This window comes from Amphiura filiformis, chromosome 3 (assembly GCF_039555335.1).
Source record: "Amphiura filiformis chromosome 3, Afil_fr2py, whole genome shotgun sequence".
NCBI lineage: Eukaryota > Metazoa > Echinodermata > Ophiuroidea > Amphilepidida > Amphiuridae > Amphiura > Amphiura filiformis.
Genome location: NC_092630.1, coordinates 10564376 through 10592288, shown reverse-complemented (window position 1 = coordinate 10592288; position 27913 = coordinate 10564376). Strand labels below are relative to the sequence as shown.

General features: G+C 37.8%; 2 protein-coding genes across 3 annotated transcripts in view; one reads left to right on the top strand and one right to left on the bottom strand.

The window, feature by feature from the left end:
• Window positions 1-315: 315 nt before the first annotated feature.
• On the top strand, window positions 316-20551 carry LOC140148011 (uncharacterized). Of its 2 annotated transcripts, none has more exons than XM_072169836.1 (9): window positions 316-602; window positions 7414-7549; window positions 7997-8105; window positions 8742-8916; window positions 9401-9589; window positions 10497-10738; window positions 17876-18094; window positions 19090-19288; window positions 20000-20551. In XM_072169836.1, exons 2-9 carry the CDS (start codon window positions 7469-7471, stop codon window positions 20157-20159), a joined length of 1374 nt encoding a protein of 457 aa, XP_072025937.1. In that variant the 5' UTR covers window positions 316-602; window positions 7414-7468; the 3' UTR covers window positions 20160-20551. The 2 variants fall into 2 exon arrangements, with proteins under 2 accessions (XP_072025937.1, XP_072025938.1); XM_072169837.1 differs by having other exon boundaries at window positions 316-742.
• Window positions 20552-21074: 523 nt separating this feature from the next.
• Window positions 21075-27913, bottom strand: part of LOC140148010 (cyclic AMP-responsive element-binding protein 3-like protein 2) — a 44281-nt gene continuing 37442 nt past the window's right edge. Inside the window, 3 exon segments of the mRNA XM_072169835.1 lie at window positions 21075-25397; window positions 25399-25618; window positions 26121-26361. Of these exon segments, the coding sequence (XP_072025936.1) occupies window positions 25304-25397; window positions 25399-25618; window positions 26121-26361 (555 nt within the window). The 3' untranslated portion in view covers window positions 21075-25303.

Below are 27913 nucleotides of genomic sequence, written 5' to 3'. Positions count from 1 at the left end.
CAAAATCGCTTGCTTGTCACTATGTGGGTGGGTCGTTTTTTTGTCAACTTGACTATATAAATAGGTCGTGTTGGGGCTTTTTGGTTGTTGTCACTAGGAGAAGACCAAACGTTTTTTTGAAAACTTTTTGAACTCCGTTTTGGATCAAGTTCCCCTTCTCAGCATTGAAAATAGGCTAATTAACTCCGTGCCCGAGTTTGCGTCTCGCAGCCCTTTGATCCGTCAGTGAGAATACGCCGTGGTACTGGGTAGATATAAAGAAATAACAACAAACAAATAGATAAAAAGTTTAGAAAAAGTAATTCAATTCAATCTTTGTGTACTGTACCGCAAACATGGTAAATCAGGCTGTAAATTTCTTCAGATGCAAACAGCATGAACAGAGTTCAACAAAATATTTATTCTTTTCGGGTCATTGGGCAGGATCCTGATGATCATGTGATTGAAAGTAAAATTAATTTCAACACAACAACCTAGCTATACTGTGTCTATAGGCATAGGCTACTGACTTCCGTATATACATGTGTCAAGTTCAAGCGTATAGAAGCTCATTTAGAGAGACACGTGACATAGCATAAGGCCTACAATAATAGGCTTCATAGGTATGTTGAAACTTGTATGTATGTCACATAAGTATATCGCTTTTGTTTATCCTTGTTTACGATGTGCGGTTGATTATTGTTTACCCGAGTTGGCAAATAACTTGCATACCGTATTATTTGGTAGTATACTTCTGAAAAAGGTAAATATTTAATTAAATTAAATTGATTCTTATCAATCGATATCGCTTTTATTTAAATTTTGATTTCAAACAACATCTTCGACATTTAATTAAGCGGTATGCCTTTAGTACAGTGACAATGCCGTCTGCACAAGCGTATAGCTGCATTAGCCCCAAAACATGACTTGGTAGTTGATTGTTTTTTCATGCAGATGCCGTATACAATTTTGAGCGCCCAATACTACAGGCATTTCTGGTATAACAATAAATGTAGCTGCTATCGTTTTCTGCGGCCGCAATACAAACTGTTTCCGTGTAAAAATTGAGTGCTGTGTCAAAACCTGGAGATCAAAAGGCAAGCCCTGTCTATCACAATAGTTTGCTTTTGGTTGTTATATAGTTGTGGCGCCCTTAATTGGATGGGGGTGCCTATAACATTTTGAACTTTTGCTCCAAATTTCGAGTTTTTTTGGGGAAATGCCCCTATATCCCCTTACGATAATAATTAGAAAAGATAAATGAAATGTTCACGAAGTTATTCTCTGCACAATCAGTGACAAAATGCAGGCCATAATTTCACAGATCAGATTCAAATCTCCTTGATTTGACCTTGAACTTGAGCACTTGTCAAATGGTATGATTTCCACACTGCACATAATCATGGTACATCCTGTCCAAAAGAGTAGGCCTATACAAAAAAGTGACTGATTTGCAAAACTTTTTTTGCTTAGCCTTCATTCATTTACACGTATAATTTTACATGAAATCTTCCAATAAAGTATTCAGTGTTATGTGACTTTTATAATATTTTTAACAGTTGCTTTGAAGGGATGAGTAGCTTACAAAGTAAAGGTTTTATTAAGGGAACTGGAATGAGCGTTTTGAGCGTTTCGACAGCATTTTTGTGGGACATGAGAGCACATCAGACCTATCGAATTGCATTCTGAATTCGAGGAATGTCTTTCTGATATCAAATAATTTTCATTTTATGAAATTCACGATATAATACAAATTTTATGACAAATTATTAAAATTTGATATTTTTCACATTTGGAGATATAACAGTCCTCGAAGTAAATTTTATAAATTTAATGATATAGTCTTAAAGTGTATGTAGCTGGGAGGAAAAGCCGACGATCAATTGAAAATTTTGACCTTTCATATTGAAGATATGGATTTTTTCCCAAAAAGACCTAATTTGTTTTGGTGTTTTGGGAAAAAAAATCCATATCTTCAATACGAAAGGTCAAAATTTTCAATTGATCGTCGGCTTTTCATCCCACCTACATACACTTTAGGTAGAAATCATCAGATTTATAAAGTTTACTTCGAGTACTGTTAAATATCAAAATATCAATTTTAATGATTTGCCATAAAATGTGTATTACATTGCGAATTTCAAAAATCAAAATTATTTGATATCAGAAGGACATTCTTCGTATTCAGAATGCAATTCGTCGATATGTCTGATGTGCTCTAATGTCCCACAATAAATACTGTCCAAACGTTCATACCCCACCCCTTAAATCTACGCTACAAACTTCAATTTACATATTGTCCATAAAATGGTTTCGGAATTATAATATAATTGGATTAACTTCTCACAATAGCCAGTGAAAATAAAAATCCACTTACCATCCAGGATTCGATCCCGGGACCTTTGGTTTACTGGAAGCTACTGGACCAAAGCTCTACCAACTGGACTATTGAGTCAACTGTGGAAGAGCAGAAGATATGTATTCAGCTCGATCCTACTTCTCTAACGTCTTCTTATAAGAAGATTAGAAAGAAGCTTTTTGATTTGGAGATCACTGCCGAACTGAAGCATAAGGTTGTGTTGAGAAGTTTACTCAAACTTTTCTCTGATGATTTTAAACTGAAAATCGAAATTTTGAGCAAAAATGCAAAATGTTAGGCATCCCCCAATGGCACCGCAACTAGGATATAACAACCAGAAGCAAATTACTGTATATAGATAGGGCCTGCCTTTTGATCTCGAGGTTTTGACATAGCACTTAATTTCCGCACGGAAAAAGTTTGTATTGCGGCCGCAGAAAAGACCCATAAAAAAAAAAAAAAACACAGTCAACTATACAATATAGCACCAAGCCCTAATTGTGCTATTGACTTGTTAAAACAGGTGAAATATTAGGATGACAGTAGTTAAGGTAGACTTTTTCGTACGCTAGGTCAAAGGTCACGATGACGTCACTTCCGGGTCAAAGGTCAACCGAGGTCAAAGGTCATGGGTCCAAGGTCACGATGACGTCACTTCCGGGTCAAAGGTCAGCCGAGGTCAAAGGTCACGGGTCAAAGGTCACGATGACGTCACTTCCGTGTCAAAGGTCATCAGGGGGTCAAAGGTCGATTTGCATATTCATGAGATGGGCGTGGCTAATTTGAATATTCATGATGTGGGCGTGGCTAATTAGCATATATGAATATTCACGAGATGGGCGTGGCTAATTAGCATATATGAATAAAATTTTGAAAAAAGTTGAAAAAAAAAGAATAAAATTTCAAAAAAAAAATTTCAAAAAAATTTCAAAAAAAAACAATTAAAAAAAAAATTTCAAAAAAATTTCAAAAAATTATAAAAACATTTGTGAAAAAAATAGAAAAAATAATTTTTTTAGAGTGACCCTTGACCCTGAAGTGACCTTTGACCCGAAATGACCCGTTTTTGTTCTAGAAACACCGAAATTTTAAAAATAAGGGAAAAAATTTGCCTAAAATAACGCGTCGTATCGGGCGTGTTACGGAAGGTATCGGCTTCAAACTCGGTATATACGGTAAGGGTCGAATTACGAGCTATCCGCGGGGGTCGAGGGGGTCGAAAGGTCAATGCGCTTAAAAAATTTTGTCTAGGGAAATATCGTATTTTTCGTTTTATATTACGCATCGAGGTAAAACTCCCTCACCATGCTACACGGAAGCGACCCTCGACCGGGAAGTGATGCTTGGCCCGGAGCGACCCTTTGACGAACTTTGATCCCTACGTGTCCACGTACTCGTATAAAATGACTTATGATCGGCGTGACATAGAACTGGATTAAAACAAGTTAGAACCAGTCCTACCACCTCCCACTACCACCATCACATACAGCAAAATACACCAATGCGCCGATCAGCGTAATGAAATGATCGATCGCGAATGAAATGCGTCAAAGCGTAACGAAATGCGCCGATTGGCGTAACGAAATGCGCCGATTGGCGTAATGAAATGCGCCAAAGCGTAACGAAATGTGTCAAAATGCGTCGATCGCAGAACGAATTGCGCCAAAATGTGTCGATCGGCAGAACGAAATGCGCCAAAGCGTAACAAATTGCGCCAAAAATGCATCATTGCGCCCTAAAATACGCCAAAGCGTAACAAATTGCTTAAATTGCGTAGTAACAAATTGCGTCAAAAATGCATCATTGCTTCCTAAAATGTGTCAAAGCGTAACAAATTGCTTAAATTGCGTAACAAATTATTTCAAAATGCGTCAAAAATAGAGTGACGCTTTACGTAATTTAAATCTGACATCGTTTTTGGTACAAAATGGCGCACTTCCGATACAAAATGGTGGAACATTTCAAAATGCACTTCCGGTTGACCGTTGACTCGGAAGTGACACTTGACCCCTTAATTGCGTCTTTACGTAACAAATTGCGCCAAATTACATCCATGGCGAGACAAAATGCGAACGCGAAAGGGATGTTAGAGGTTTAAAATTGGGGTAATAACGACTAAAAGAGGCTTATATTTTGTTTCTCTACTTTTTATTATCTTTAAAAATATTCGCGGGTTAATCTTCATCGTCTTCGCCCATGGTGGATTCCTCAACATCTTCATCATAATGGAACAGTCCATCAAATTTAGAGCGATGTTTAGCCATCGTTCTCTTCACGGCTTTATCCACCTCGACGCCATTCTCCATTTTCTCCTCGAGATCGTCCGCGATCTCCGCAGTAAACTCTGTCGCCTTTGAGAAGCGTGTGGCCGTCAGAAACGCGCTGTACCGCTTCGAAAAAGTCGCGTTTACGGCCCATACCGCTTTCAAATGGGCCTTTTCCTCGCCATCTCCCATCCATGCCGTCGCCGACGACTTTTCGTATTTTTCCTCCTCATATCTTCCGTGGCTTCTTTAGCTCCCGCGTACCATTCCCGATAAGCCTCGTTGTCTTCCAGTTCGTTGTCGGATTCTCTGTCCGAGACAACCTCCAGTCGTTATCGTCGGACTCCTCCTCCTCGTCTTCATCATCATCCTCTTCTTCTTCAAGGTGTACGTGTCGCTTGTGTCTCTCGAGATCGCATTTTGCGCGAGAACGTCCTGCACGCATTAACACGGAGCAAGGGTAAGATTTAAAAGTATTCATGTCGACTTTTCGGAAGTTAGGATCGAAATGATCGAAAGGTTTAACATGACCGACGCATACACTAAACTTTTGCGTTACGCTCATCATTACGCAATTTACGCATTAAACTGCTTAATCAACGCATTTTAAAGCAATTTATTACGCTGTGACGCATTTCAATACGCAATTGACGCATTTTGTTACGCTTTGACGCATTTTGTTACGCTTTGACGCATTTTGTTACGCTTTAACGCATTTTGTTGCGTAACTGACGCAATTTGTTACGCAATTGACGCATTGATTCATTTTGTTGTATGTGGTGGTGGGAGGGGATAGGAGAACAGGTTTTATCCGGTTCCATATCGCGATTCCCCTTCACAATCGGAATACTGAATACTCCACACGGGTCACTGAAGAGAAATATTCATGGTCAAAATGCACTACATTACCCAGCTCTTTGACTCATTTTGAAGCACTGATTTTATCGTGCAATCGGCGTCACTTCCGGGTCGAGGGTCGCTTCCGTGTAGCATGATCAGGGCTTTAAGTTTTACCTCGATATATTTCCCTAGACAAAATTAATCATCGTCCTTTCGACCCCTCGACCCCAGCGGATAGCTTTCGTAATTCGACCCTTACCGTATATATCTTTTTTTTAACGGTACCCTGCCCTCCGACAGCTACTCCCTCGCGCTATTCTACGCTCTTCCGACCCCGCTTTTTAAAATTTCGGTGTTTCTAGAACAAAAACGGGTCATTTCGGGTCAAGGGTCACTTCCGGGTCAAGGGTCACTCTAAAAAAATTATTTTTTCTATTTTTTTTCACAAATGTTTTTATAATAAATTTTTTTGAAATTTTTTTTTTAAATTTTTCTTGAAATTTTTTTTGAAATTTTTTTTGAAATTTTCTTTTGAAATTTTTTTTGAAATTTTTTTTGAAATTTTTTTTTTTTGAAATTCTATTTTTTTTGAAATTTTATTTTGAAATTTGTTTAATTTTTTTTTTCTTTCAACTTTTTCAAAATTTTATTCAAATTTTCATATATGCTAATTAGCCACGCCCAGCTCGTGAATATTCATATATGCTAATTAGCCACGCCCATCTCATGAATATTCATATAAGCCACGCCCATCTCATGAATATGCAAATCGACCTTTGACCCCCTGATGACCTTTGACACGGAAGTGACGTCATCGTGACCTTTGACCCGTGACCTTTGACCTCGGCTGACCTTTGACCCGGAAGTGACGTCATCGTGACCTTTGACCCATGACCTTTGACCTCGGTTGACCTTTGACCCGGAAGTGACGTCATCGTGACCTTTGACCTAGCGTATGAAAAAGTCTACCTTAAAGGCCCATTCAGTGATTTGCTCATCCGGACGATCGTAAAAATCATCAAAATTCAGATTTTGGTACCTTTGTAATTGGCATAGATGTGCTAACATAGCCTGCTAGTGGTTCGGTCGAAAGCCGTGTATTTTAGACAAAATAAAGCATTTACATGAATCTGGACTTTTGATACTGACAGTACAAAAAGTCCGACTCGAGATCGAAAGAAGCTCACTCTCCACCGTACCAACACGCGTTGCGTATTGTTTCTACTACTTATTACATCAGTAGCTACTATTTTAAACAAAATACACAATTTTAACTGTTTTTCATATTTGAATTGACCGTTAGTTTGCCTCGGTGACCTTTAATTGCTTATTTTGTTTTCTACTCAGTACAAAAATTAAGCGTCGGTTTTAAATCAATTTAGACTCTACTTCCCCCGTGTTAGAAACACTGGACTAGGAAGTTTTTCCAGTCGATTGGTGGCGCACTGTACGAAAACTCGATTTTCTCGAGTCGATCTGAGTTGAAGTAGAAAACCTTTCTAAAACTTCTGTTTTTGACTAATTTGTCGATGTATTCAGGGGAAAAGTGGTTTAATGAAATTCTGTAGACTTATTCTTTATTTCTAAGCAACTCTGACAAATTTCCATTTTTTTTAATGTTCCTGTGAAATCACTGAAAGGGCCTTTAACTACTGATGACGAAAATATGACCGGTGATTTTGGGGTTTTCACAGGTCTTTCTGCTTCGATTTGATAAGGCACTGTACACGTAATGTAATGCAATTCTTTCAAACACTTAAGTTATGTAATTCTCTTATCTATATTCAGATTACTTAGTGGACCTTCGAACAGTCGTAGGACAAGACTACTAAATCGCGTTGGGTTGTTTATTTAACGTATTTGTACATTGTACAATTCACAAAAATAGATCATTCAGTTTTGATTTGTGTCTGTACAATGCTATGATTGCAATTGAAGAATTTTTGCTATTTTGTGTTAATTTCTTGAAAGAATTTCGAGATTGATTTCACTATTTCGATTGTGTGACGTTATACCACTGTTTACCATGGATGTTGGTGGTGCATCGGATCGAGTTCGTCTTATTGACGAAATTGCAGAAGAAAACGCTAACATACAGAAAAAATCAGTAAGTTTGATAAGATATTTCAAATGTTAGGTATTGATCATGATCACTACGTTGCCTGCTTTTTATAGTATGTATATTCTTAATGCATGGTAAACACATGAGCATGATTAGGGGACAGTGTCACAAGACTGGGCACTCTGGGTATAGAGTCTTTGAATCATTTCAGAACAGGCCCTCCAAATAGAACACCATGTTCTGTTTGAATGGTATAGCATTTGGTGGTGGTGGTTGGTTGGTTGGGAGGGGAGGGGTACTTTTGAATACTGATTCAGAAATCAATACGAAATACGGTCAGTCATATTATTGACTTAAAGTGTGTGAAAGACTATAACTATAGCCCAAAAATAGTGCATGGCACAAATATAAAAATTGGAACTTTGTAACTTTTTAACCAACCAATCTATAAGATGAAAATATTTCGTTCTCGTTTGCCTGTTCGATCGATAGCATGGGGGTAAAGTCGGTGGTCTCACCATATTTACAGCAGCCATCTTCATTGTTGGAGACATGGCAGGGAGTGGCGTCTTGGCACTTCCAAGAGCAGTTGTGGATTCAGGTAAGGGCCAGCAATATGGTGTGGCAGCTTTTCGAGACGGGGGAGGGGGGGGCACAGAATTGGAAACTGTACCAACGGCCTAATTTATAAAATCAATCCTGATGACCTGCTCCATGAATTTACTTAGAAAAGTGCGCAGAATTTTGCTATTTATGTGAGCGAAATTGATTGAAATCGGTTTTAAATAGGTCTTTGACCATGTTGACTACACCATTCATACCATTGAGGACCAGTATCCAATGCGTACCGTTTCGGCAAACGCCTCATTTTACACGTTCTTCTGCGATTTTCCACTCAAATGATCATTATGATCTTTATTTAAAAGCTTTGTACTTCCCCAGTACTTCTGATGTTGTTTTACTGTTAGCGTAGCGTAGCGTCTCCCATGTGTAGGCCGTATTGACTATGATATAAGTAAAGGCATTTGAAAATGGCGCAAATGGTTGTGACCATGGTGATGTGAGCCAATGAAGTAGGGCCTAAATTACTAAACGCGCCATCATCGAAACCGTGCTGAAGCATCAACACTGATCAGAAGCATGCGGGAATATTCAATTTAGGTATAGACCTCAGTATGCTCTAGCACAACAGTTGTTTTTCTTCATTGAACACCGATGTTTTTTGTTTGTTTTTCAGGGTGGATTGGTCTGGTTTTAATTGTGGTATGTGCTTTCATATCTGCATACACTGGGGTTGTATTAGGCCGATGTTGGGTTATAATCAAAGACCGATTTCCTGAGAAATATGCTACAGATCATGTGAGGTATCCATACCCTGCCATAGGATATGAAGCTGCTGGAATATATACACGGTACAATGCTTTACACTCTTAGCCCTCACTCTAGTCTTAGGGGGAAAGTGCTCAGAATTTGGGCGCAAACCTGTCAGCAGTCTACCAGATGCTGGTTTCATGCTGTTAATGTCATGATATGCCAAGTAATAAAATGTTTCATGCAATTTAATATTTTACATGTTCTATGAAGCTCGTTACTGAAGCTTGCTCGCGGTCCATTAGCAGGATATAACATGCGTATGGAGAACATTTCACCTGAAGATGGTACTATTAGCGCCAATCCGGCTTGAAACGGGGGAGGGAAGTCGGCCTGAATGTCAAAAAGTGGCTGAAAAGAACAAAAAATGGGTCGTTTTGCCGAAAGGTGTCGGGGGAGGGGGGATTGACGCCTCGCATGGATGGTACAAAAATGTCATGACATGTCTGCAAATAGTATGTAGGCTAACACCATTCGCATTACAACAGAAACAGCTCAAATGCTTTCACCTTTTCTTGATTTCAGATACATCATTACCTTTTGTGTTAATTTTACCTTATTTGGAGTGAGCACCGTGTTTTTACTTCTAGCAGCAGATAATATGCAATCTTTACTAAACGAAGCTAATGTCAATATGTCTTTCTGTTACTGGCTACCTATATTGGCGGCCATATTGTGTCCTTTTACTTGGTTTGGAACACCTAAAGATTTCTGGTAAGTTGTTATGAATTCATTTTTATGGATGAGTTAAATAAGAATTGGCAAGTTTTTTGCGGGTTCGCCGTCGGACAAGCTTTTGTCCTGACAAAAGAGCTACTCCTGACGAAAGCTTGACATTCAGAGTTACTCCTGATGAAAGTTTGATAGTTCTAAACTTGTCTGACGGTACGGCGAACCCGCTAAAAACTATCCAATTCTTATGAACTCCTGACGTAAAAGTTTATCCCACAATGAGATAAATAAGCTTAAATATACAAACATATTAAACAAAGGCTTTGATTTAGATCGTACGTTTCTAAAACTCTAGGAAATCTGGACAAAATCTTACACCGGCATCTGCATTTTGCCAGGGCCGGATTTACCATAAGGCCAGATGGGCCCTGGCCCCCCAAATTGCCCTGTGCAGTGTGCATCTACCATTTTAGCCGAAAAACACTATGTTTTGGGCCAAAATAGCCTACAAAAATGTTGCGAGCTTCGCGCGCATCACTGGCCTGTTATATGGCAAAATTTAGCTTCAATTCGGGCTAAAATAGTCCAAAATTGAACTTTTTTTGCGCGCAGTCCTACTGAAATCTAAAAACTTGACCACTTGAGTGCACATGCCTTCCTCATGGTGCGTTTGGGGTCTCCAAATTTGGGCCTGGCCCAAGGCCCCCAAAAAGGTAAATCCGGCCCTGCATTTTGCTTATTTCGTCACGAATTGAAGTACGTTTTTACAGAATATTATGATTTTGCTCATATAAAATCTAACAATTAATTTGTTCACCAAAAATGATCTGTCAAATTCAAAAATATGAAGCAAAATGCCCCAACTTCATGTCTAATTTTAAAACTAGGGAAACTATTCCTAATTGGTTTACGCTGCCATAACTGACCTTCAACTTTGTTTTCTCAACAGGCCCATAGCTGCTGGTGCTTTCATTGCAACAGCCATCGCGTGTGTACTCCTATTTATTCAAATCTTCATAGATTATGACCCGTCAACAAAGGTAGAACACAAGTCGACAGATTTTACCAATTTCTTTTTAGCATTTGGGACGATTCTCTTCGCCTTCGGTGGTCATGCAGTATTTCCTACAATTCAACATGATATGAAAAGGCCAGAGAACTTTCCACGCACTGTCTTTTTATCATATTCAGGTGAGGCTACTGTTTTCTAAATAATAAACAACAAAATAGTTATCAGAGGCAAACTGATTTTCTCCCCCGGATCGTAGGACTTCATCGCAATTATTTTCTCCTGGTATTTTAAATCAAAAAATTTATCATGTAGTACGGTTTCCTGAATACCCTTCGCAACCTCACCATGCGAACGACAGCAGTAACACTTACCGCTAATCTTAAATCATAAGAGTAGATATTGATGAAGTAGTGTGCTACAAAATAGGTAGTGTGCTATCAGCAGTAGATAGTTGATGAAGTAGTGTGCTACAAAAGACCTTGGTAGTGTGTTATCAGTAGTAGATAGTTGATGAAGTAGTGTGCTACAAAATACTCTGGTAGTAGTAGTAGATATGCTACAGGTAGCAGTAGTTGACGAAGTAGTGTGCTACAAAACACAATGTATAGTGTGCTCTCAGTAGCAGATAGTTGAAGTAATGTGCTACAAAAGACCATGGAAGTGTGCTATATCAGTAGTACATAGTTGATGAAGTAGGGTGCAACAAATGACTTTGGTAATCAGTAGTAGATAGTTGATGAAGTAGTGTGCTACAAAAGACCTTGGTAGTGTGCTATCAGTAGTAGATAGTTGATGAAGTAGTGTACTACAAAAGACCTTGGTAGTGTGTTATCAGTAGTAGATAGTTGATGAAGTAGTGTGCTACAAAAGACCTTGGTAGTGTGCTATCAGTAGTAGATAGTTGATGAAGTAGTGTACTACAAAAGACCTTGGTAGTGTGCTATCAGTAGTAGATAGTTGATGAAGTAGTGTACTACAAAAGACCTTGGTAGTGTGTTATCAGTAGTAGATAGTTGATGAAGTAGTGTGCTACAACAGACCTTGGTAGTGTGCTATCAGTAGTAGATAGTTGATGAAGTAGTATACTACAAAAGACCTTGGTAGTGTGTTATCAGTTAATTTTAGTAGATAGTTGATGAAGTAGTGTGCTACAAAAAGACCTTGGTAGTGTGCTATCAGTAGTAGATAGTTGATGAAGTAATGTACTACAAAAGACCTTGGTAGTGTGCTATCAGTAGTAGATAGTTGATGAAGTAGTGTGCTACAAAAGACCTTGGTAGTGTGCTATCAGTAGTAGATAGTTGATGAAGTAGTGTGCTACAAAAGACCTTGGTAGTGTGCTATCAGTAGTAGATAGTTGATGAAGTAGTGTGCTACAAAAGACCTTGGTAGTGTGTTATCAGTAGTAGATAGTTGATGAAGTAGTGTGCTACAAAAGACCTTGGTAGTGTGTTATCAGTAGTAGATAGTTGATGAAGTAATGTACTACATAATATCCTGGTAGTGCAGTAGTAGATAGTTGATGAAGTAGTGTGCTACAAAAGACCTTGGTAGTGTGCTATCATTAGTAGATAATTGATGAAGTAGTGTACTACAAAAGACCTTGGTAGTGTGTTATCAGTATAGATAGTTGATGAAGTAGTGTGCTACAAAAGACCTTGGTAGTGTGCTATCAGTAGTAGATAGTTGATGAAGTAGTGTGCTACAAAAGACCTTGGTAGTGTGTTATCAGTAGTAGATAGTTGATGAAGTAGTGTGCTACAACAGACCTTGGTAGTGTGCTATCAGTAGTAGATAGTTGATGAAGTAGTGTGCTACAACAGACCTGGGTAGTGTGCTATCAGTAGTAGATAGTTGATGAAGTAGTGTGCTACAAAAGACCTTGGTAGTGTGCTATCAGTAGTAGATAGTTGATGAAGTAGTGTGCTACAAAATACCTTGGTAGTGTGCTATCAGTAGTAGATAGTTGATGAAGTAGTGTACTACAAAAGACCTTGATAGTGTGTTATCAGTAGTAGATAGTTGATGAAGTAGTGTGCTACAAAAGACCTTGGTAGTGTGCTATCAGTAGTAGATAGTTGATGAAGTAGTGTGCTACAAAAGACCTTGGTAGTGTGTTATCAGTAGTAGATAGTTGATGAAGTAGTGTGCTACAAAAGACCTTGGTAGTGTGCTATCAGTAGTAGATAGTTGATGAAGTAGTGTACTACAAAAGACCTTGGTAGTGTGTTATCAGTAGTAGATAGTTGATGAAGTAGTGTGCTACAAAAGACCTTGGTAGTGTGCTATCAGTAGTAGATAGTTGATGAAGTAGTGTGCTACAAAAGACCTTGGTAGTGTGCTATCAGTAGTAGATAGTTGATGAAGTAGTGTACTACAAAAGACCTTGGTAGTGTGTTATCAGTAGTAGATAGTTGATGAAGTAGTGTGCTACAAAAGACCTTGGTAGTGTGCTATCAGTAGTAGATAGTTGATGAAGTAGTGTGCTACAAAAGACCTTGGTAGTGTGTTATCAGTAGTAGATAGTTGATGAAGTAGTGTGCTACAAAAGACCTTGGTAGTGTGCTATCAGTAGTAGATAGTTGATGAAGTAGTGTACTACAAAAGACCTTGGTAGTGTGTTATCAGTAGTAGATAGTTGATGAAGTAGTGTGCTACAAAAGACCTTGGTAGTGTGCTATCAGTAGTAGATAGTTGATGAAGTAGTGTGCTACAAAAGACCTTGGTAGTGTGCTATCAGTAGTAGATAGTTGATGAAGTAGTGTGCTACAAAAGACCTTGGTAGTGTGTTATCAGTAGTAGATAGTTGATGAAGTAGTGTGCTACAAAAGACCTTGGTAGTGTGCTATCAGTCATGTCAGTAGTAGATAGTTGATGAAGTAGTGTGCTACAAAAGACCTTGGTAGTGTGCTATCAGTAGTAGATAGTTGATGAAGTAGTGTACTACAAAAGACCTTGGTAGTGTGCTATCAGTAGTAGATAGTTGATGAAGTAGTGTGCTACAAAAGACCTTGGTAGTGTGTTATCAGTAGTAGATAGTTGATGAAGTAGTGTGCTACAAAAGACCTTGGTAGTGTGCTATCAGTAGTAGATAGTTGATGAAGTAGTGTGCTACAAAAGACCTTGGTAGTGTGCTATCAGTAGTAGATAGTTGATGAAGTAGTGTGCTACAAAAGACCTTGGTAGTGTGTTATCAGTAGTAGATAGTTGATGAAGTAGTGTGCTACAAAAGACCTTGGTAGTGTGTTATCAGTCATGTCAGTAGTAGATAGTTGATGAAGTAGTGTGCTACAAAAGACCTTGGTAGTGTGTTATCAGTAGTAGATAGTTGATGAAGTAGTGTGCTACAAAAGACCTTGGTAGTGTGCTATCAGTAGTAGATAGTTGATGAAGTAGTGTGCTACAAAAGACCTTGGTAGTGTGCTATCAGTCATGTCAGTAGTAGATAGTTGATGAAGTAATGTTTGACAAAAAAGACCTTGGTAGTGTGTTATCAGTAGTAGATAGTTGATGAAGTAGTGTGCTACAAAAGACCTTGGTAGTGTGTTATCAGTCATGTCAGTAGTAGATAGTTGATGAAGTAGTGTGCTACAAAAGACCTTGGTAGTGTGTTATCAGTAGTAGATAGTTGATGAAGTAGTGTGCTACAAAAGACCTTGGTAGTGTGCTATCAGTAGTAGATAGTTGATGAAGTAGTGTGCTACAAAAGACCTTGGTAGTGTGCTATCAGTAGTAGATAGTTGATGAAGTAGTGTGCTACAAAAGACCTTGGTAGTGTGCTATCAGTAGTAGATAGTTGATGAAGTAGTGTGCTACAAAAGACCTTGGTAGTGTGCTATTAGTAGTAGATAGTTGATGAAGTAGTGTGCTACAAAAGACCTTGGTAGTGTGCTATCAGTAGTAGATAGTTGATGAAGTAGTGTGCTACAAAAGACCTTGGTAGTGTGCTATCAGTAGTAGATAGTTGATGAAGTAGTGTGCTACAAAAGACCTTGGTAGTGTGTTATCAGTAGTAGATAGTTGATGAAGTAGTGTGCTACAAAAGACCTTGGTAGTGTGTTATCAGTAGTAGATAGTTGATGAAGTAGTGTGCTACAAAAGACCTTGGTAGTGTGCTATCAGTAGTAGATAGTTGATGAAGTAGTGTGCTACAAAAGACCTTGGTAGTGTGCTATTAGTAGTAGATAGTTGATGAAGTAGTGTGCTACAAAAGACCTTGGTAGTGTGCTATCAGTAGTAGATAGTTGATGAAGTAGTGTGCTACAAAAGACCTTGGTAGTGTGCTATCAGTAGTAGATAGTTGATGAAGTAGTGTGCTACAAAAGACCTTGGTAGTGTGTTATCAGTAGTAGATAGTTGATGAAGTAGTGTGCTACAAAAGACCTTGGTAGTGTGTTATCAGTAGTAGATAGTTGATGAAGTAGTGTGCTACAAAAGACCTTGGTAGTGTGCTATCAGTAGTAGATAGTTGATGAAGTAGTGTGCTACAAAAGACCTTGGTAGTGTGCTATTAGTAGTAGATAGTTGATGAAGTAGTGTGCTACAAAAGACCTTGGTAGTGTGCTATCAGTAGTAGATAGTTGATGAAGTAGTGTGCTACAAAAGACCTTGGTAGTGTGTTATCAGTAGTAGATAGTTGATGAAGTAGTGTGCTACAAAAGACCTTGGTAGTGTGTTATCAGTAGTAGATAGTTGATGAAGTAGTGTGCTACAAAAGACCTTGGTAGTGTGCTATCAGTAGTAGATAGTTGATGAAGTAGTGTGCTACAAAAGACCTTGGTAGTGTGCTATTAGTAGTAGATAGTTGATGAAGTAGTGTGCTACAAAAGACCTTGGTAGTGTGCTATCAGTAGTAGATAGTTGATGAAGTAGTGTGCTACAACAGACCTTGGTAGTGTGCTATTAGTAGTAGATAGTTGATGAAGTAGTGTGCTACAAAAGACCTTGGTAGTGTGCTATTAGTAGTAGATAGTTGATGAAGTAGTGTGCTACAAAAGACCTTGGTAGTGTGTTATCAGTAGTAGATAGTTGATGAAGTAGTGTGCTACAAAAGACCTTGGTAGTGTGCTATTAGTAGTAGATAGTTGATGAAGTAGTGTGCTACAAAAGACCTTGGTAGTGTGCTATCAGTAGTAGATAGTTGATGAAGTAGTGTACTACAAAAGACCTTGGTAGTGTTCTATTAGTAGTAGATAGTTGATGAAGTAGTGTGCTACAAAAGACCTTGGTAGTGTGCTATCAGTAGTAGATAGTTGATGAAGTAGTGTACTACAAAAGACCTTGGTAGTGTGCTATTAGTTGTAGATAGTTGATGAAGTAGTGTGCTACAAAAGACCTTGGTAGTGTGCTATCAGTAGTAGATAGTTGATGAAGTAGTGTGCTACAAAAGACCTTGGTAGTGTGCTATTAGTAGTAGATAGTTGATGAAGTAGTGTGCTACAAAAGACCTTGGTAGTGTGCTATCAGTAGTAGATAGTTGATGAAGTAGTGTGCTACAAAAGACCTTGGTAGTGTGCTATCAGTAGTAGATAGTTGATGAAGTAGTGTGCTACAAAATACCTTGGTAGTGTGCTATCAGTAGTAGATAGTTGATGAAGTAGTGTGCTACAAAAGACCTTGGTAGTGTGTTATCAGTAGTAGATAGTTGATGAAGTAGTGTGCTACAAAAGACCTTGGTAGTGTGTTATCAGTAGTAGATAGTTGATGAAGTAGTGTGCTACAAAAGACCTTGGTAGTGTGCTATCAGTAGTAGATAGTTGATGAAGTAGTGTGCTACAAAAGACATTGGTAGTGTGCTATCAGTAGTAGATAGTTGATGAAGTAGTGTGCTACAAAAGACCTTGGTAGTGTGCTATCAGTAGTAGATAGTTGATGAAGTAGTGTGCTACAAAAGACATTGGTAGTGTGCTATCAGTAGTAGATAGTTGATGAAGTAGTGTGCTACAAAAGACCTTGGTAGTGTGCTATCAGTAGAAGATAGTTGATGAAGTAGTGTGCTACAAAAGACCTTGGTAGTGTGCTATCAGTAGTAGATAGTTGATGAAGTAGTGTGCTACAAAAGACCTTGGTAGTGTGCTATCAGTAAAAGGTTGATGAGGTACAGGCATTATAGTGAGCCACAAAAGGCCTTGGTCGTGTGTCATCAGAGGTAGATAGTGTGCTACAAAATACCCTAATACATGGTCTGTTATAGTAGAGTAGGCCTAGATAAATGTGTGTGCTACAAAGACCTTGGTAGTGTGCTATCGGTAGTGTGCTATTAGTAGTAGACAGTGGTAGAAGTGATGCGCTACAAAACACCTCGGTGGTGTGTTATCAGGAGTAGATATTTGATGAGTGCCCAAAAACCCCTTTTAGTGTGCTATCAGTACAAGGACCTTTAAATTTCACCTTTTGACCAAACTTGCATCAATTATTTTCTCCAGTAATGAAAAGAGTAGCCAGTGGTGGTGGTGCACACCGTATAGACCACTTGACATCACTGTATATCAACAAAGGCGAGGGACTTGTCTATCGATATGCTCGAACGAGCCGCTACACTGTTCAATGGCTTTCCTGTACTATATGAAATGTGGCGGGCAATTTAAAATGCACGTGCCCTTAGCAGACTACGATGCGTACGCACACTGCAGGGCAAAGAACAATTGAAATGTCCATAATGCGTGCGCATACCGCCGGGCAATGACGTCAGATGCCAAGTGGTCTATAGATACATGAGCGGATATTGGGGGGGGCTTTGGGGGCGCCAGCCCCCCGGGGTAAAAGCAGGGGGCGGCCAAAATGAAGGGGCGGCGGAAGAAGAAGGCGGCAAAAACAGGGACAGCCAAAAGCGAAGGCGGCAAAAAGAATTAGTAAATACCAAAGGCGGAAAAATTTGATAAAGCATAAAATTTTTTGAAAAAATGGTACTCTACATCAAAATGTGCTGCTTTTAGGACGCTAACGCCTGTAACCCCACGGTACGCCACTGAGATAGGTGATAATTTGATGAAATAGTGTGCTATAATAATCACTATAAGAGAGTTAATGACGCAAGTTTTTCTTTGTCAAATTTGCATTGGGTTATATGTTACCGATGTTATCTGGAAGAGTAAAAATAAGGAACAATTCTGAAGGGATTGGCACCTCTTTGTATATAGTTGAATGCATTTTAAAACTAATAAGTAAACCCTACTAACCCCTGTAAACATCGCAATGGTCTTGCTATCAGTGGTCGATAGGCATGATAGGTAGATCATTTTAAAAGTAAAACAGAATTTCAGCTGTTAGATGTGGATATATTTACATTTCTAATCTCAACCACTTTATATCCACAGTTATCCTGACGGAGTATTTACCAATCGCAGCTGCTGGCTACTTCATATTTGGTAATCAGTTCTTTACCCAAGACACGGATAACATCTTGAGTCTACTATCTGATAATGGGCTCACTGTTGCTGTTACTGTGCTTATAACTTGTCATTTGGTGTGTGGTTTTATCATTGTCATCAATCCTTTCTGCCAAGAATTGGAGGAGTTATTCAAGATACCATTAGGTAAATACCCCCGTACTTTTTTGCTCTTGTAGTTTTGTACAAAAAATAGCTGCCCTGTAGATACTTGACAATTTCTGCATTCTATATTGTGCACAATCTCAAAATATATCATCTGGCAGCTAATACAGATCACAGGGATGCAGATAGGGCCTTCTTGCCCCGAAACCCATGAATTATTTCAAAACTTTGGTCGCCCGTCAAGAGACATATTCATCTCAGTGGTGATTTCCTTGTCTAAACTTTTTTGAGTGAGCATATTTACCTAGACCCAAAAGAGACTATTGGATTTTCCTGACATTATTCATGTTATTAGTGCAGATTATGTTTTTCACAGGGTTTCTATAGTCCAGATTACAATATGAGTGATTGGTTATATCATGATAATTATTATCATAATTATTTGTCACCATCTGGGCATCTAATATACCTGTAAACGCACTCATTTGACTACAGAGGGAAACATATACCAATTTTGTAGTGTAGAGCCAATTATCATTTTATAGTAAACTCTGTTTATTCTGCAGTATGTAGAAATCAGAACAATATATAGTGTAAAACCATAAAGTTAGTCTCAGGCACAATTCGGGTCCTTAATCGCGTTTCATGTTGTATTTGTGACTGTAAAATTTTAGAAGCTAGTAGAAATTGCTTAGTTATAACATCATTTTTTTTTTGGTGGGCGTGTTCCCTCGTAATTTTGAGGTGGTGGGTCTTTTGGAGCTGAGGGCGTACCGGTAAAAGGGGGTCTTTCAGATCTGCGAACAATCTAAATCAAGGGTCTTTCTGGTTAATAATAACCTAGAAAAACAGATACGTGAAATATGAGCAACTTTAAGGGGTCTTTTAGGACTGAAATTATCACAATCAATGGTCTTTCAAAAGTCAGGTGTCGTTCAAAAATGGGGTTTTCCGAGGGAGCATACCCGTATGTTTATTTGTGTTAAGTGCCACTCCCAGGCATTCATACATTTCTCATGATCTTATCTCTTCAACAGAATTCAATTGGAAACGTGTAGTCCTCCGCACAATTGTCTGCGCATTTGTCCTGTTTGTAGCTGAGACCATTCCATCGTTTGGAGCAATTCTTTCTCTCATTGGTGGATCCACTGTCACATTTTTAACATTCGTGTTTCCATCATTTTTTTACATTCGACTCAATAGGATGCGCTCCCCCAAAGAGGCTTGGGGCGGAAGGTAGGGACAAAATTATTATAAATAACTGTGTGAAAAAATTTAGGAATTGGAATTTTTAAAATGAATTACCATGATTACCATGAATTTGAAAACTCAATAAGTCAATAACCAGCCCTGACCTTCCATTTTTTGAAATCCAAATTTCCAGGCACTACACTTCTCCGGATGTTAACCTTGAGTTTAAGTTTCTATTAATCACATTCTTGGGATATTCAATGAAGTGTGCCATCTACATTTAAGCATGCTGGAAAGTGCTATTTGTGATCCTTTTTAACAGGGTTGCTTGATTCTAAATCATGATTTAAATCACAGATTTTTTTCGGACCAACTTGTGGAAGTAGCGTAGCGTCATAGGGACAAGGGGCACATGCCCCCCCCCCCATCGATCTGAAAATTAAGAAAATCCCATAGGCAAATTGCCAAAAACGGCTTGTGCTTCCCCCATCAGACCCGGTGTCCCCGATCATGGTCGGTACCCCCAATATGATGACCCACGCTATGCCACCGACTTGTGGTGCCTCAGGAGTGTGATGGTACAATGTACACTCTTAACTTCCAGCACACCCTGAATAACTATTTTCTTATCCCTCATTTTTGCAAAAAAAAATCCTTTTTTAAGGACTTTTTGTAACACTGCGAACTACTGGGCACTGGAAGTGCCCATTTATAAATTCATTAATATTAACCATCCTTTTTTCATCTCTCTTCCAGAAAAATGCAACTCTATGAATATATTCTACATGGTGAAATCATCATGGTGGGTGTATTAGGTGCCATAGCGTCAACTTATAGTGCCATAGATTCTATAGCAACTGGTGCATCAAGGTTTACTGTGCCTTGTTATGTCAATGTAACTGCAGCACATCAATAAGGAAGTCTGTTACAACAAGGAAATATCGCAAGACTATAATACAGAGCAGTGTTATCCAAACTAGAAAATTTACACATGCCGACCAAGTCAACGGGATTGGATATCACTAGCTGAAGCAGATCATTTTGTGGAGGAAAATTTCTTTTCATGACACCAAATGCTGATAAATGAGATGAGACTGCGCAAATATTTTCCCATTTCAAGTATTGGGTTATTCCACTTGAAATCCACACACCTCCTGTGGAAGATTTAGGAAATATCTTCCACAGGGGGAGTATGCAGTTCAAATGGAATGAACACATTAGGCTGCTCCGTTTGAATTTCAAACACCCGCTGAGAAAAATTTGACATGAATCTTCCACAGAGGACGAATTACAAATGGAGCCACCTAATGTGTTTGTGTGTTCATTCCATTTGAAATTCATACTCCCCTGTGGAAGATATTTCCTAAATCTTCCACAGGGTAGTGTGGATTTTAAATGGAATAACCCATTGTTGTACATCAGCTGTTGATACGGACAATTTGTTTTTTGTTAATGCGCACATAAAACGTCTGGTCGCACAAATTATTGAATATTCTTGTTAATGCGCAAACCAAAAAAAAGTTTATACTTGCATAAGTCTACCTCTTAGGGCAAGCCAAGTGACGCACAAGAAAATAACATGCTTTCTGGTTCCCGGTTTTAGATTAGCAGGGACTAAAAGGTAATTTGCCAAAATCTGGACAATTTACACCCCTACCAAATCTGCAGCACATCCACATTGATGCCGTATCATATTCCAATATTATTATGGTTATGAATTTCTCCAAGAGTTGTTTCACTTTCAGGTAACAATAAGGTCATATTTCTCATTTCATCATCAATGGATATAAACACAAAGCACTCAAGCAACAACACACTGTTAATGCAGATATGTCGGAAAAGATAACTCATGCTGTTTATTTTTCCTATAATTTTTGTATTTTTTACAATATAATAATATATTACACATGGCACATTCCTGGTGCCAGCTATTCATACTTTATACATGATTTTTTGTAATTTTCTCATCTTACTGTTTCAACTTCTTGTAATTCAAAAAGGTATTTTTTTAAACAAGGTGTAAAAAAGAAATAAGCATTAGATTAAAATTAAGGTTATTAATTCAATTTAAAGAACTCGGAAATAAAAGGTTCTCGATTCAATTTAAATAAGGAGAACTCGGCAATAAATAGAACCCTGTATAGTAAGACAGTGCTAATTGAACTATTTCTGACATTTTAGTACATACTTCAACCAAAATCTGGTCCGATTTGCAGCAATTACATTATTTCCAAAACACATGATTTTATCACAATTAAAATCACACTAAAAAACAACCCATTAAGCAGCTGAAACATGGTGAAAAAAAATATGGCCACAAAGAAATATAAAAATTTATCAACATCAAAAAGCCACTAAGAAAAGTTTGACAGTGCAAACTTGACATAATTTAAAACCCAACATTCACCAGTTATCACTTGGTCCACGAACCTAGCAAATTCTTTTGTCAAAATAAGGGGCACACGCAAATGGAATAAATAATTACATGTAATAACATTTGAAATTTTTTTGTATTGATTATAGGAAAAAGCAAACATTCGCAGCCTCGTCTTTTTAAAGGGGGTGTTTTGTTTGTTGCCAGACAAACATGTTATTACATTTTGTTTAATAAAAGAAGTTAATACTTGTACCTTGCACTCACTTTCAAATAGTTCAAACATACATACCCCTGACAACTCATACATAGATTCACATTTTAAAATAATATTATATACAAAACCTGTGACTATCCTAAACTCCAAATAAAATAGCTAAATAAAAAAAAATGAGGATGTGACCAAATTAAGGTTTCAATGTACTGTACAGGAACACTACATGTACTATAAACGATACAATACTTATTGTTTGTTGTCTACAAAACTACAAAGTACAACTTAAAAGGAGTAGAAACATTACAAGCTAAAGAGCAAGAAAATATCTTACAACTTTGGAAACAAAATTGCAGCTGATAAAACTGTGAGGCAGGTCTTGATGACCTTTGACATGTGACCTTGATGTCACAATTCACACATTTTCTGCATGGATTGCTAGTCATAATATGCAAGATTTGTAATCTTGGGGATGGTATGAAGCCTCTATTTAAACATATTTCAATTAATCCGAGTTGCTTTTTTTATATGTAAGTTTATTTCTATTTTTTGTAAAAAAACAGTAACCAATTATACTGTTTTGTTAGTCCAGTGTTTTCTACAACAAAAAGTGAACCTGGGGTTTCCATGCTTCATAGTTGTGGAAGCATGCCTGATTTTAACCTGGGTATAAATCTGATCATTTCTTGTTTGTATGCAGCAATTTTAAGACAAGTTTTATCTTTATTAATACATTTTCCTAATATAATAAAAATTGGCAATAGTGTTGTCAATTTATGTTGACATGCAGCACAAATTATTCATCAAATCAACTGGGAAACTGATTACTACCTGCTAGCTACCAACGTGAGCAGGAGTATAGTGAACTGTCGCAAGGATCGCAAGTCGTCTTTGACAAAAGACTAACTTGTAATACATCATTATTTGGATCTATTCTTAATTATTTGAAATTATTCTGAAATAAGCTTTATGTATAAGCATATATTTTTCACTTGAACTGAAATATATTTTGTAAAAATTCAAATGTATTTTGTCAAATTTGTATGAGATTTTAGTGTAGATTAATAATAAAATATGATTGAAAAAACAAGCCTACTTGAAGTTGCTTTACCCATTTCTTCATCTGTAGTTCAGAGCGTGAAACCAATATCAGTGAAAATGATATTGTAAATATAGGCAAGAATCAACTTTGGTCTGCTGCGACCAGTCTTAACTTAATCAGCATGTGTGATTTTTAATTATTCTTGATCGACTTTATTTCACACCAAAAAAGCTGTGTTGAGGTTGTAAAAGAAACTATTCAGTCGTTAAAATGTGCTATCATACAGTAAGAAAATAAAATGATGTTCTCTTCCCCAATATAATAACCCAATTTCAGCCCCTGACTTTTATGCTGGTCAAGAGATGAAATCTGGCAGTGTGATTGTATGAATGTGCTCACATCCGTCTTAGCTAATGGTTATGGTGTGAATATCGTACAGCAGAATCTAACAGGAAGCTACTTAATAATATTGTCATCAACTTCAGAAACCTACAAAGCAACAAAATGTCCGCACTACATGCTACTTTAATATTACTGCACATCTTATTCAGTTCATTACAAATTATTATCACACTTATTCCAAGCCACAATCCACATCATTCCATGAGATGCCTAAATTTGGCAACCCCAAGATTTCTGGACAGATAACAGATTGGCAACACTGGCAGTGTTTCCTGTGTGTGGATTTTCTCCACCATGTTCAGTTGGCATTCCGGTTTGAATAATTCAACCCCGCAAAGTCTTGGAAAATTTATGATCTTATTTGTAATGAGTAGCACACAATACAATTTTTTTTGTTAAATACTTTTCCCCCAAACCCAAATACTTAGGAACATAAAATGTAATATTTTGTACAAGTTCACAATTGCAATGTGTTTCTAACTTTTTACACTATGTAGTATTTCATCTTTGTTATCAAGATTCAATGCCCAAAAAATCTATTGTTTCAGGAAAAAAAATCAAAACAATTTTGAGCAAAACACAAATGAGGGCAGTCTGTCAGCTTGCATGATGTCTTTTTTAAGACAATAAACACAATATTTTTTCCTCTTTGTATATATTTTTTTCTACAAAAATAAGCCGATGTCATTATTACTTTGAAGCATGGTTATCCTTGACAATCCTTGTCAACCATGTATGTAGATTTATGTACATGTTGAAATTTTAAGTTATGGTATTCCCAAACAAAATGCTTCTGGCCATAAAAGCTATGAATACCATATTTTTTATGCGTAATCATACTAAACAATTTGTATAAAAGAAACCAAACTTAACCCCATGGGAACTACCTGCCGATTAGCCAAAAAGAAGTATTCATTATCAATTGGCCCAATCAGCAACATTGTTAGAATTATTTCACCATGCAAAAAAATTGGGGTGAATTATTTGCAAAGCTCCATTCTGATTGGTGATTAAAGTGAAAATATCATGTAATTGACCAATCAGAGGCAATGCTAGATCGGCAGGTAGTGCTCAGGGGGTAAACCAAGGCAGCTTTCTCTTCCCTCGTACTGATTTTCAAGCAGTATTGCTATTTGTGTAGTAAAAGAAAAAGAATGAAGAAAGAGGGGGGAAGAGAAAGAGCTCTATGGAGTTCCAATGATCTGGGCTATCTGGAAAATACTTTTCTTATTCATACTGCTAGCCAAGACCATTGGTTATCATCCAGTCAATTCTCGTTACAAATAGTATATATTAGTGGGCTATCCCAGTTGAAATACATACACCCTATGAAAGACATGACATTAGTCTTCCACACAGGGAATTTAAAACTGTTACCTGAATAGGTGATTCAATTTGCAACCAGCACCGAGGCCATGTCTTCCATAGGGGGTGTATGGATTTCAACTGGAATAGCCCTTATACGCATTGGGTTGACGAGTTGTAGTTAACAACAGCAGCAACAACAAATAAACACCCTGTTTGCAGTAAACTTCCAAAAGGCACTTAAACAATGTCAGGTAAATACTGTCAAGATGAAATATAATAAATTCTGTAAACTTGGGGCATTTTATGTCTGCATTGACATTTAGTTTCATCATACCATTCCCGTATGTGGAATGGTTCAAATGCTCGCATTGTCAAAGTAATAAACATATCAGCCATGACATGAAATGCCTCAAGTTTAATTATATTCAGTATTTTTTCCCATCTTGGCAGTAAAACACTAAGTGCCCTCTGATGCATTGCATTATATATATTCCAGTATCTATACAGTAGTTACACAGTACAATTTCATTTTTTCCACAATTACAAAAGGCACAGTCTATTTTTGCTTTACAAAGAATACTTTTGGTTGTTCATTTGGCAATTTGAATGGAAATAAACAAACAAAAACAAATTTCATTTTATAGCTCAAACAATAATAAAAATTACTCTGCACCCCTAGGAAAATTAAGGTCAATGTCAAACAAAAAAAATTTGGGATTTTTATTTATTTTTGGAACCATTTAATCTGGTAATCGTATCCATGGCGACAAGCTGAGCCTCAATGTCAGGATGCATGATGGCTTGCATCTCTTCGGGTTATAGCACTCTCAGAGTCGACCTCTGACCCTGGCTCCATGGCTGGACCAAGCGGACGCGGTGGTTGTATATTGGGCACTTTATCCAAGCACGGCTTGTCGTGGTGATCATCTGGGATGGACATGTCCAGGCTACTCATGCGCTGCATGTAGGGGAAGTTTTCAGAATAGGGGATTTCCTCGTCTTCACTGACGGACATCAGCATACGGGAGGAACGCACTGTGTGGTCAAAAAGAGAAGAGAAAAAAAATTACATTACAACATAGATGTAATATGAGTCCAGTTTCACAACAAATAAATTTCTACTATGTATGTAGAGACCATGCCTAATAATTTACATTCTACCATTGAAGGGGTGAACATCAATATCATGTATTATGAATGATGAAAGCGAGGTCACAAAGGGTATCACATGATTAAATCTAATGAAATAATCACATGATACCCTTCTGGACCTCGCTTTAGTTATATGACAATACATGTATGTGATATTGATGTTCACCCCATCAGCGGCAGGAAAGTGCTAATTATAGGAATGGTCTACAAGCAACTTATTTTTACATAAAACACATGGATCCTATGTTGGATGGTTTAGCACAACACTTGAAAATGTTCTGTGCCTGTAGCTACCAAGTTAGGACTAAGGTGTGGTATAGGTATTAAATAAGGGTTCAGATTAAAATTTAGGCTCAGATTTAAATAAATATGTTGCAAAACTTACAATTAGGAGTTGTGTATGGATCGTTGATTTCGTCTCGCGTTAGCGGTCCGTACAAAACTCTGGATTTGTCGTTCACATCCTCCTCGTCCACCTGAGGGCCGTAGTAGACATGATTGATGGGGGTGAATCTTTCGTTGGGGGTCACGGGGTTATTGGACGGCATAGCGGTCAAACTAGTGTTGCTTAAGAAGGATTGTGGGGTCCACGTTCCTAGGAAGACTGCAAAACACAACACCAGCACCTGGATTGGACAACAACATGAAATAAAGCCAATGGTTAATGTTACGGCACACAACTAGTTGTTTCAAACACTTGTGTCAACACAAATGCAGTAAAAAGATTGTTGAACACAACAGTTTACCGCCCTTTGCAGGAGTGCATTTCACACACGTAAAATAATCTCGTAACTTTTAAAACATTGATACACTAGCCCAGGACTGCTTGTATATGTCACCCTAGTTTGATTCTGGATAGCAAGAATAACTATCGTGTCTTGTCGCAAGTAATGCTATGTTGGATTTCATAGTGGCCGATTCAATTCAGTGCGTTTCCAAGGTTGCGTCATCAGCGTCCGGACAAAATTGCTTTTCTATGCGTGTGTGCCCCGCGGGATTAGGCGAGCATGCGCGATTTGAACCTGCCATTGCAAAATCCAACATGGTGTTACTCTCAACTGGTGAAGGGACTGACTATACCACTGTACCAATAAATTTCTTGTTAATGGAATTGGTAAGCCCACACATACCATCCACAGGTTTCCAACACCCACATACAACAACAAATATCAGGTTTAAAACAAACTGAGCTTGCTATACTTTGGTTCATCTGAAGATTGGTAGTGACGTAGGCGTGTATTTCATTAATCAATGTATTAAATCGCACACGGAAAATGAATCGTGCACGCATGCGGGTGGCTTGTGGCGCAATCACAAAAAAGCATTGACGTCACTACTGAACTTGAGGTGAACCTTAGCATAGATAAGTTTATGATCTACATTCCCTCCTTTATGCAGACTTGGTCACTAATTGAAATGCACAAGTCCACTCTGATAGAATGATATGAAAAGTGACCTCCCATATATTATGAGAGGCACTTGTCCACCCAATGCATTTACAAAAGTGGCCTGATATTTATTCAATAGTTAACAAGAAAGCAACAAAAAACCCAGCCAGAAAAAACATTTATAATTTCTCTGTAACTGCATGACTGCTACTGAACATAAATAACTGAAAGATAGTCTTTCAAAAATAAAACTGACCTAAAATAGGAAATGAAAAATTGCCTTTTGTGGCTGTACAATATCCTTGTTTATTGTAATTGAAAAAAAAAATGTGTTTCACTTTCGTCTTGACTAGATTTGCAAAAGAAAACCGAGTAATCATGGATACTACTGTTTGGCTAGCCAACCAAAACTGAAAGTACATGAAAAATTGCTTTAAAAATTGTAACCAAAAAAGAAAGTGGAGTTGGGATGTGAGGAAATGATCATTTCACTGCCAAGACTGAGACAACAAAAGTTATAATGCATTTATACCTTCGGCTAAATGCACATTATCTTAGAAGCACCTGTTTTGATGATTGAATGACAGCAGCATCACAGTGATAGGTCACACAAACATATTGACAAACATGTTGACAAAGCTAGTCAAAGCGAGTTGTGTAGATTGTAGGACAACACTACATTTTCTACTCGTTAATTGTAAACAAAACCTTCAATACAACTATTTTGTCGTTTATCTGGAAGTTGAGCGCGAGATAATTTAATTCAGGAAACAATACGACTTATCGAATT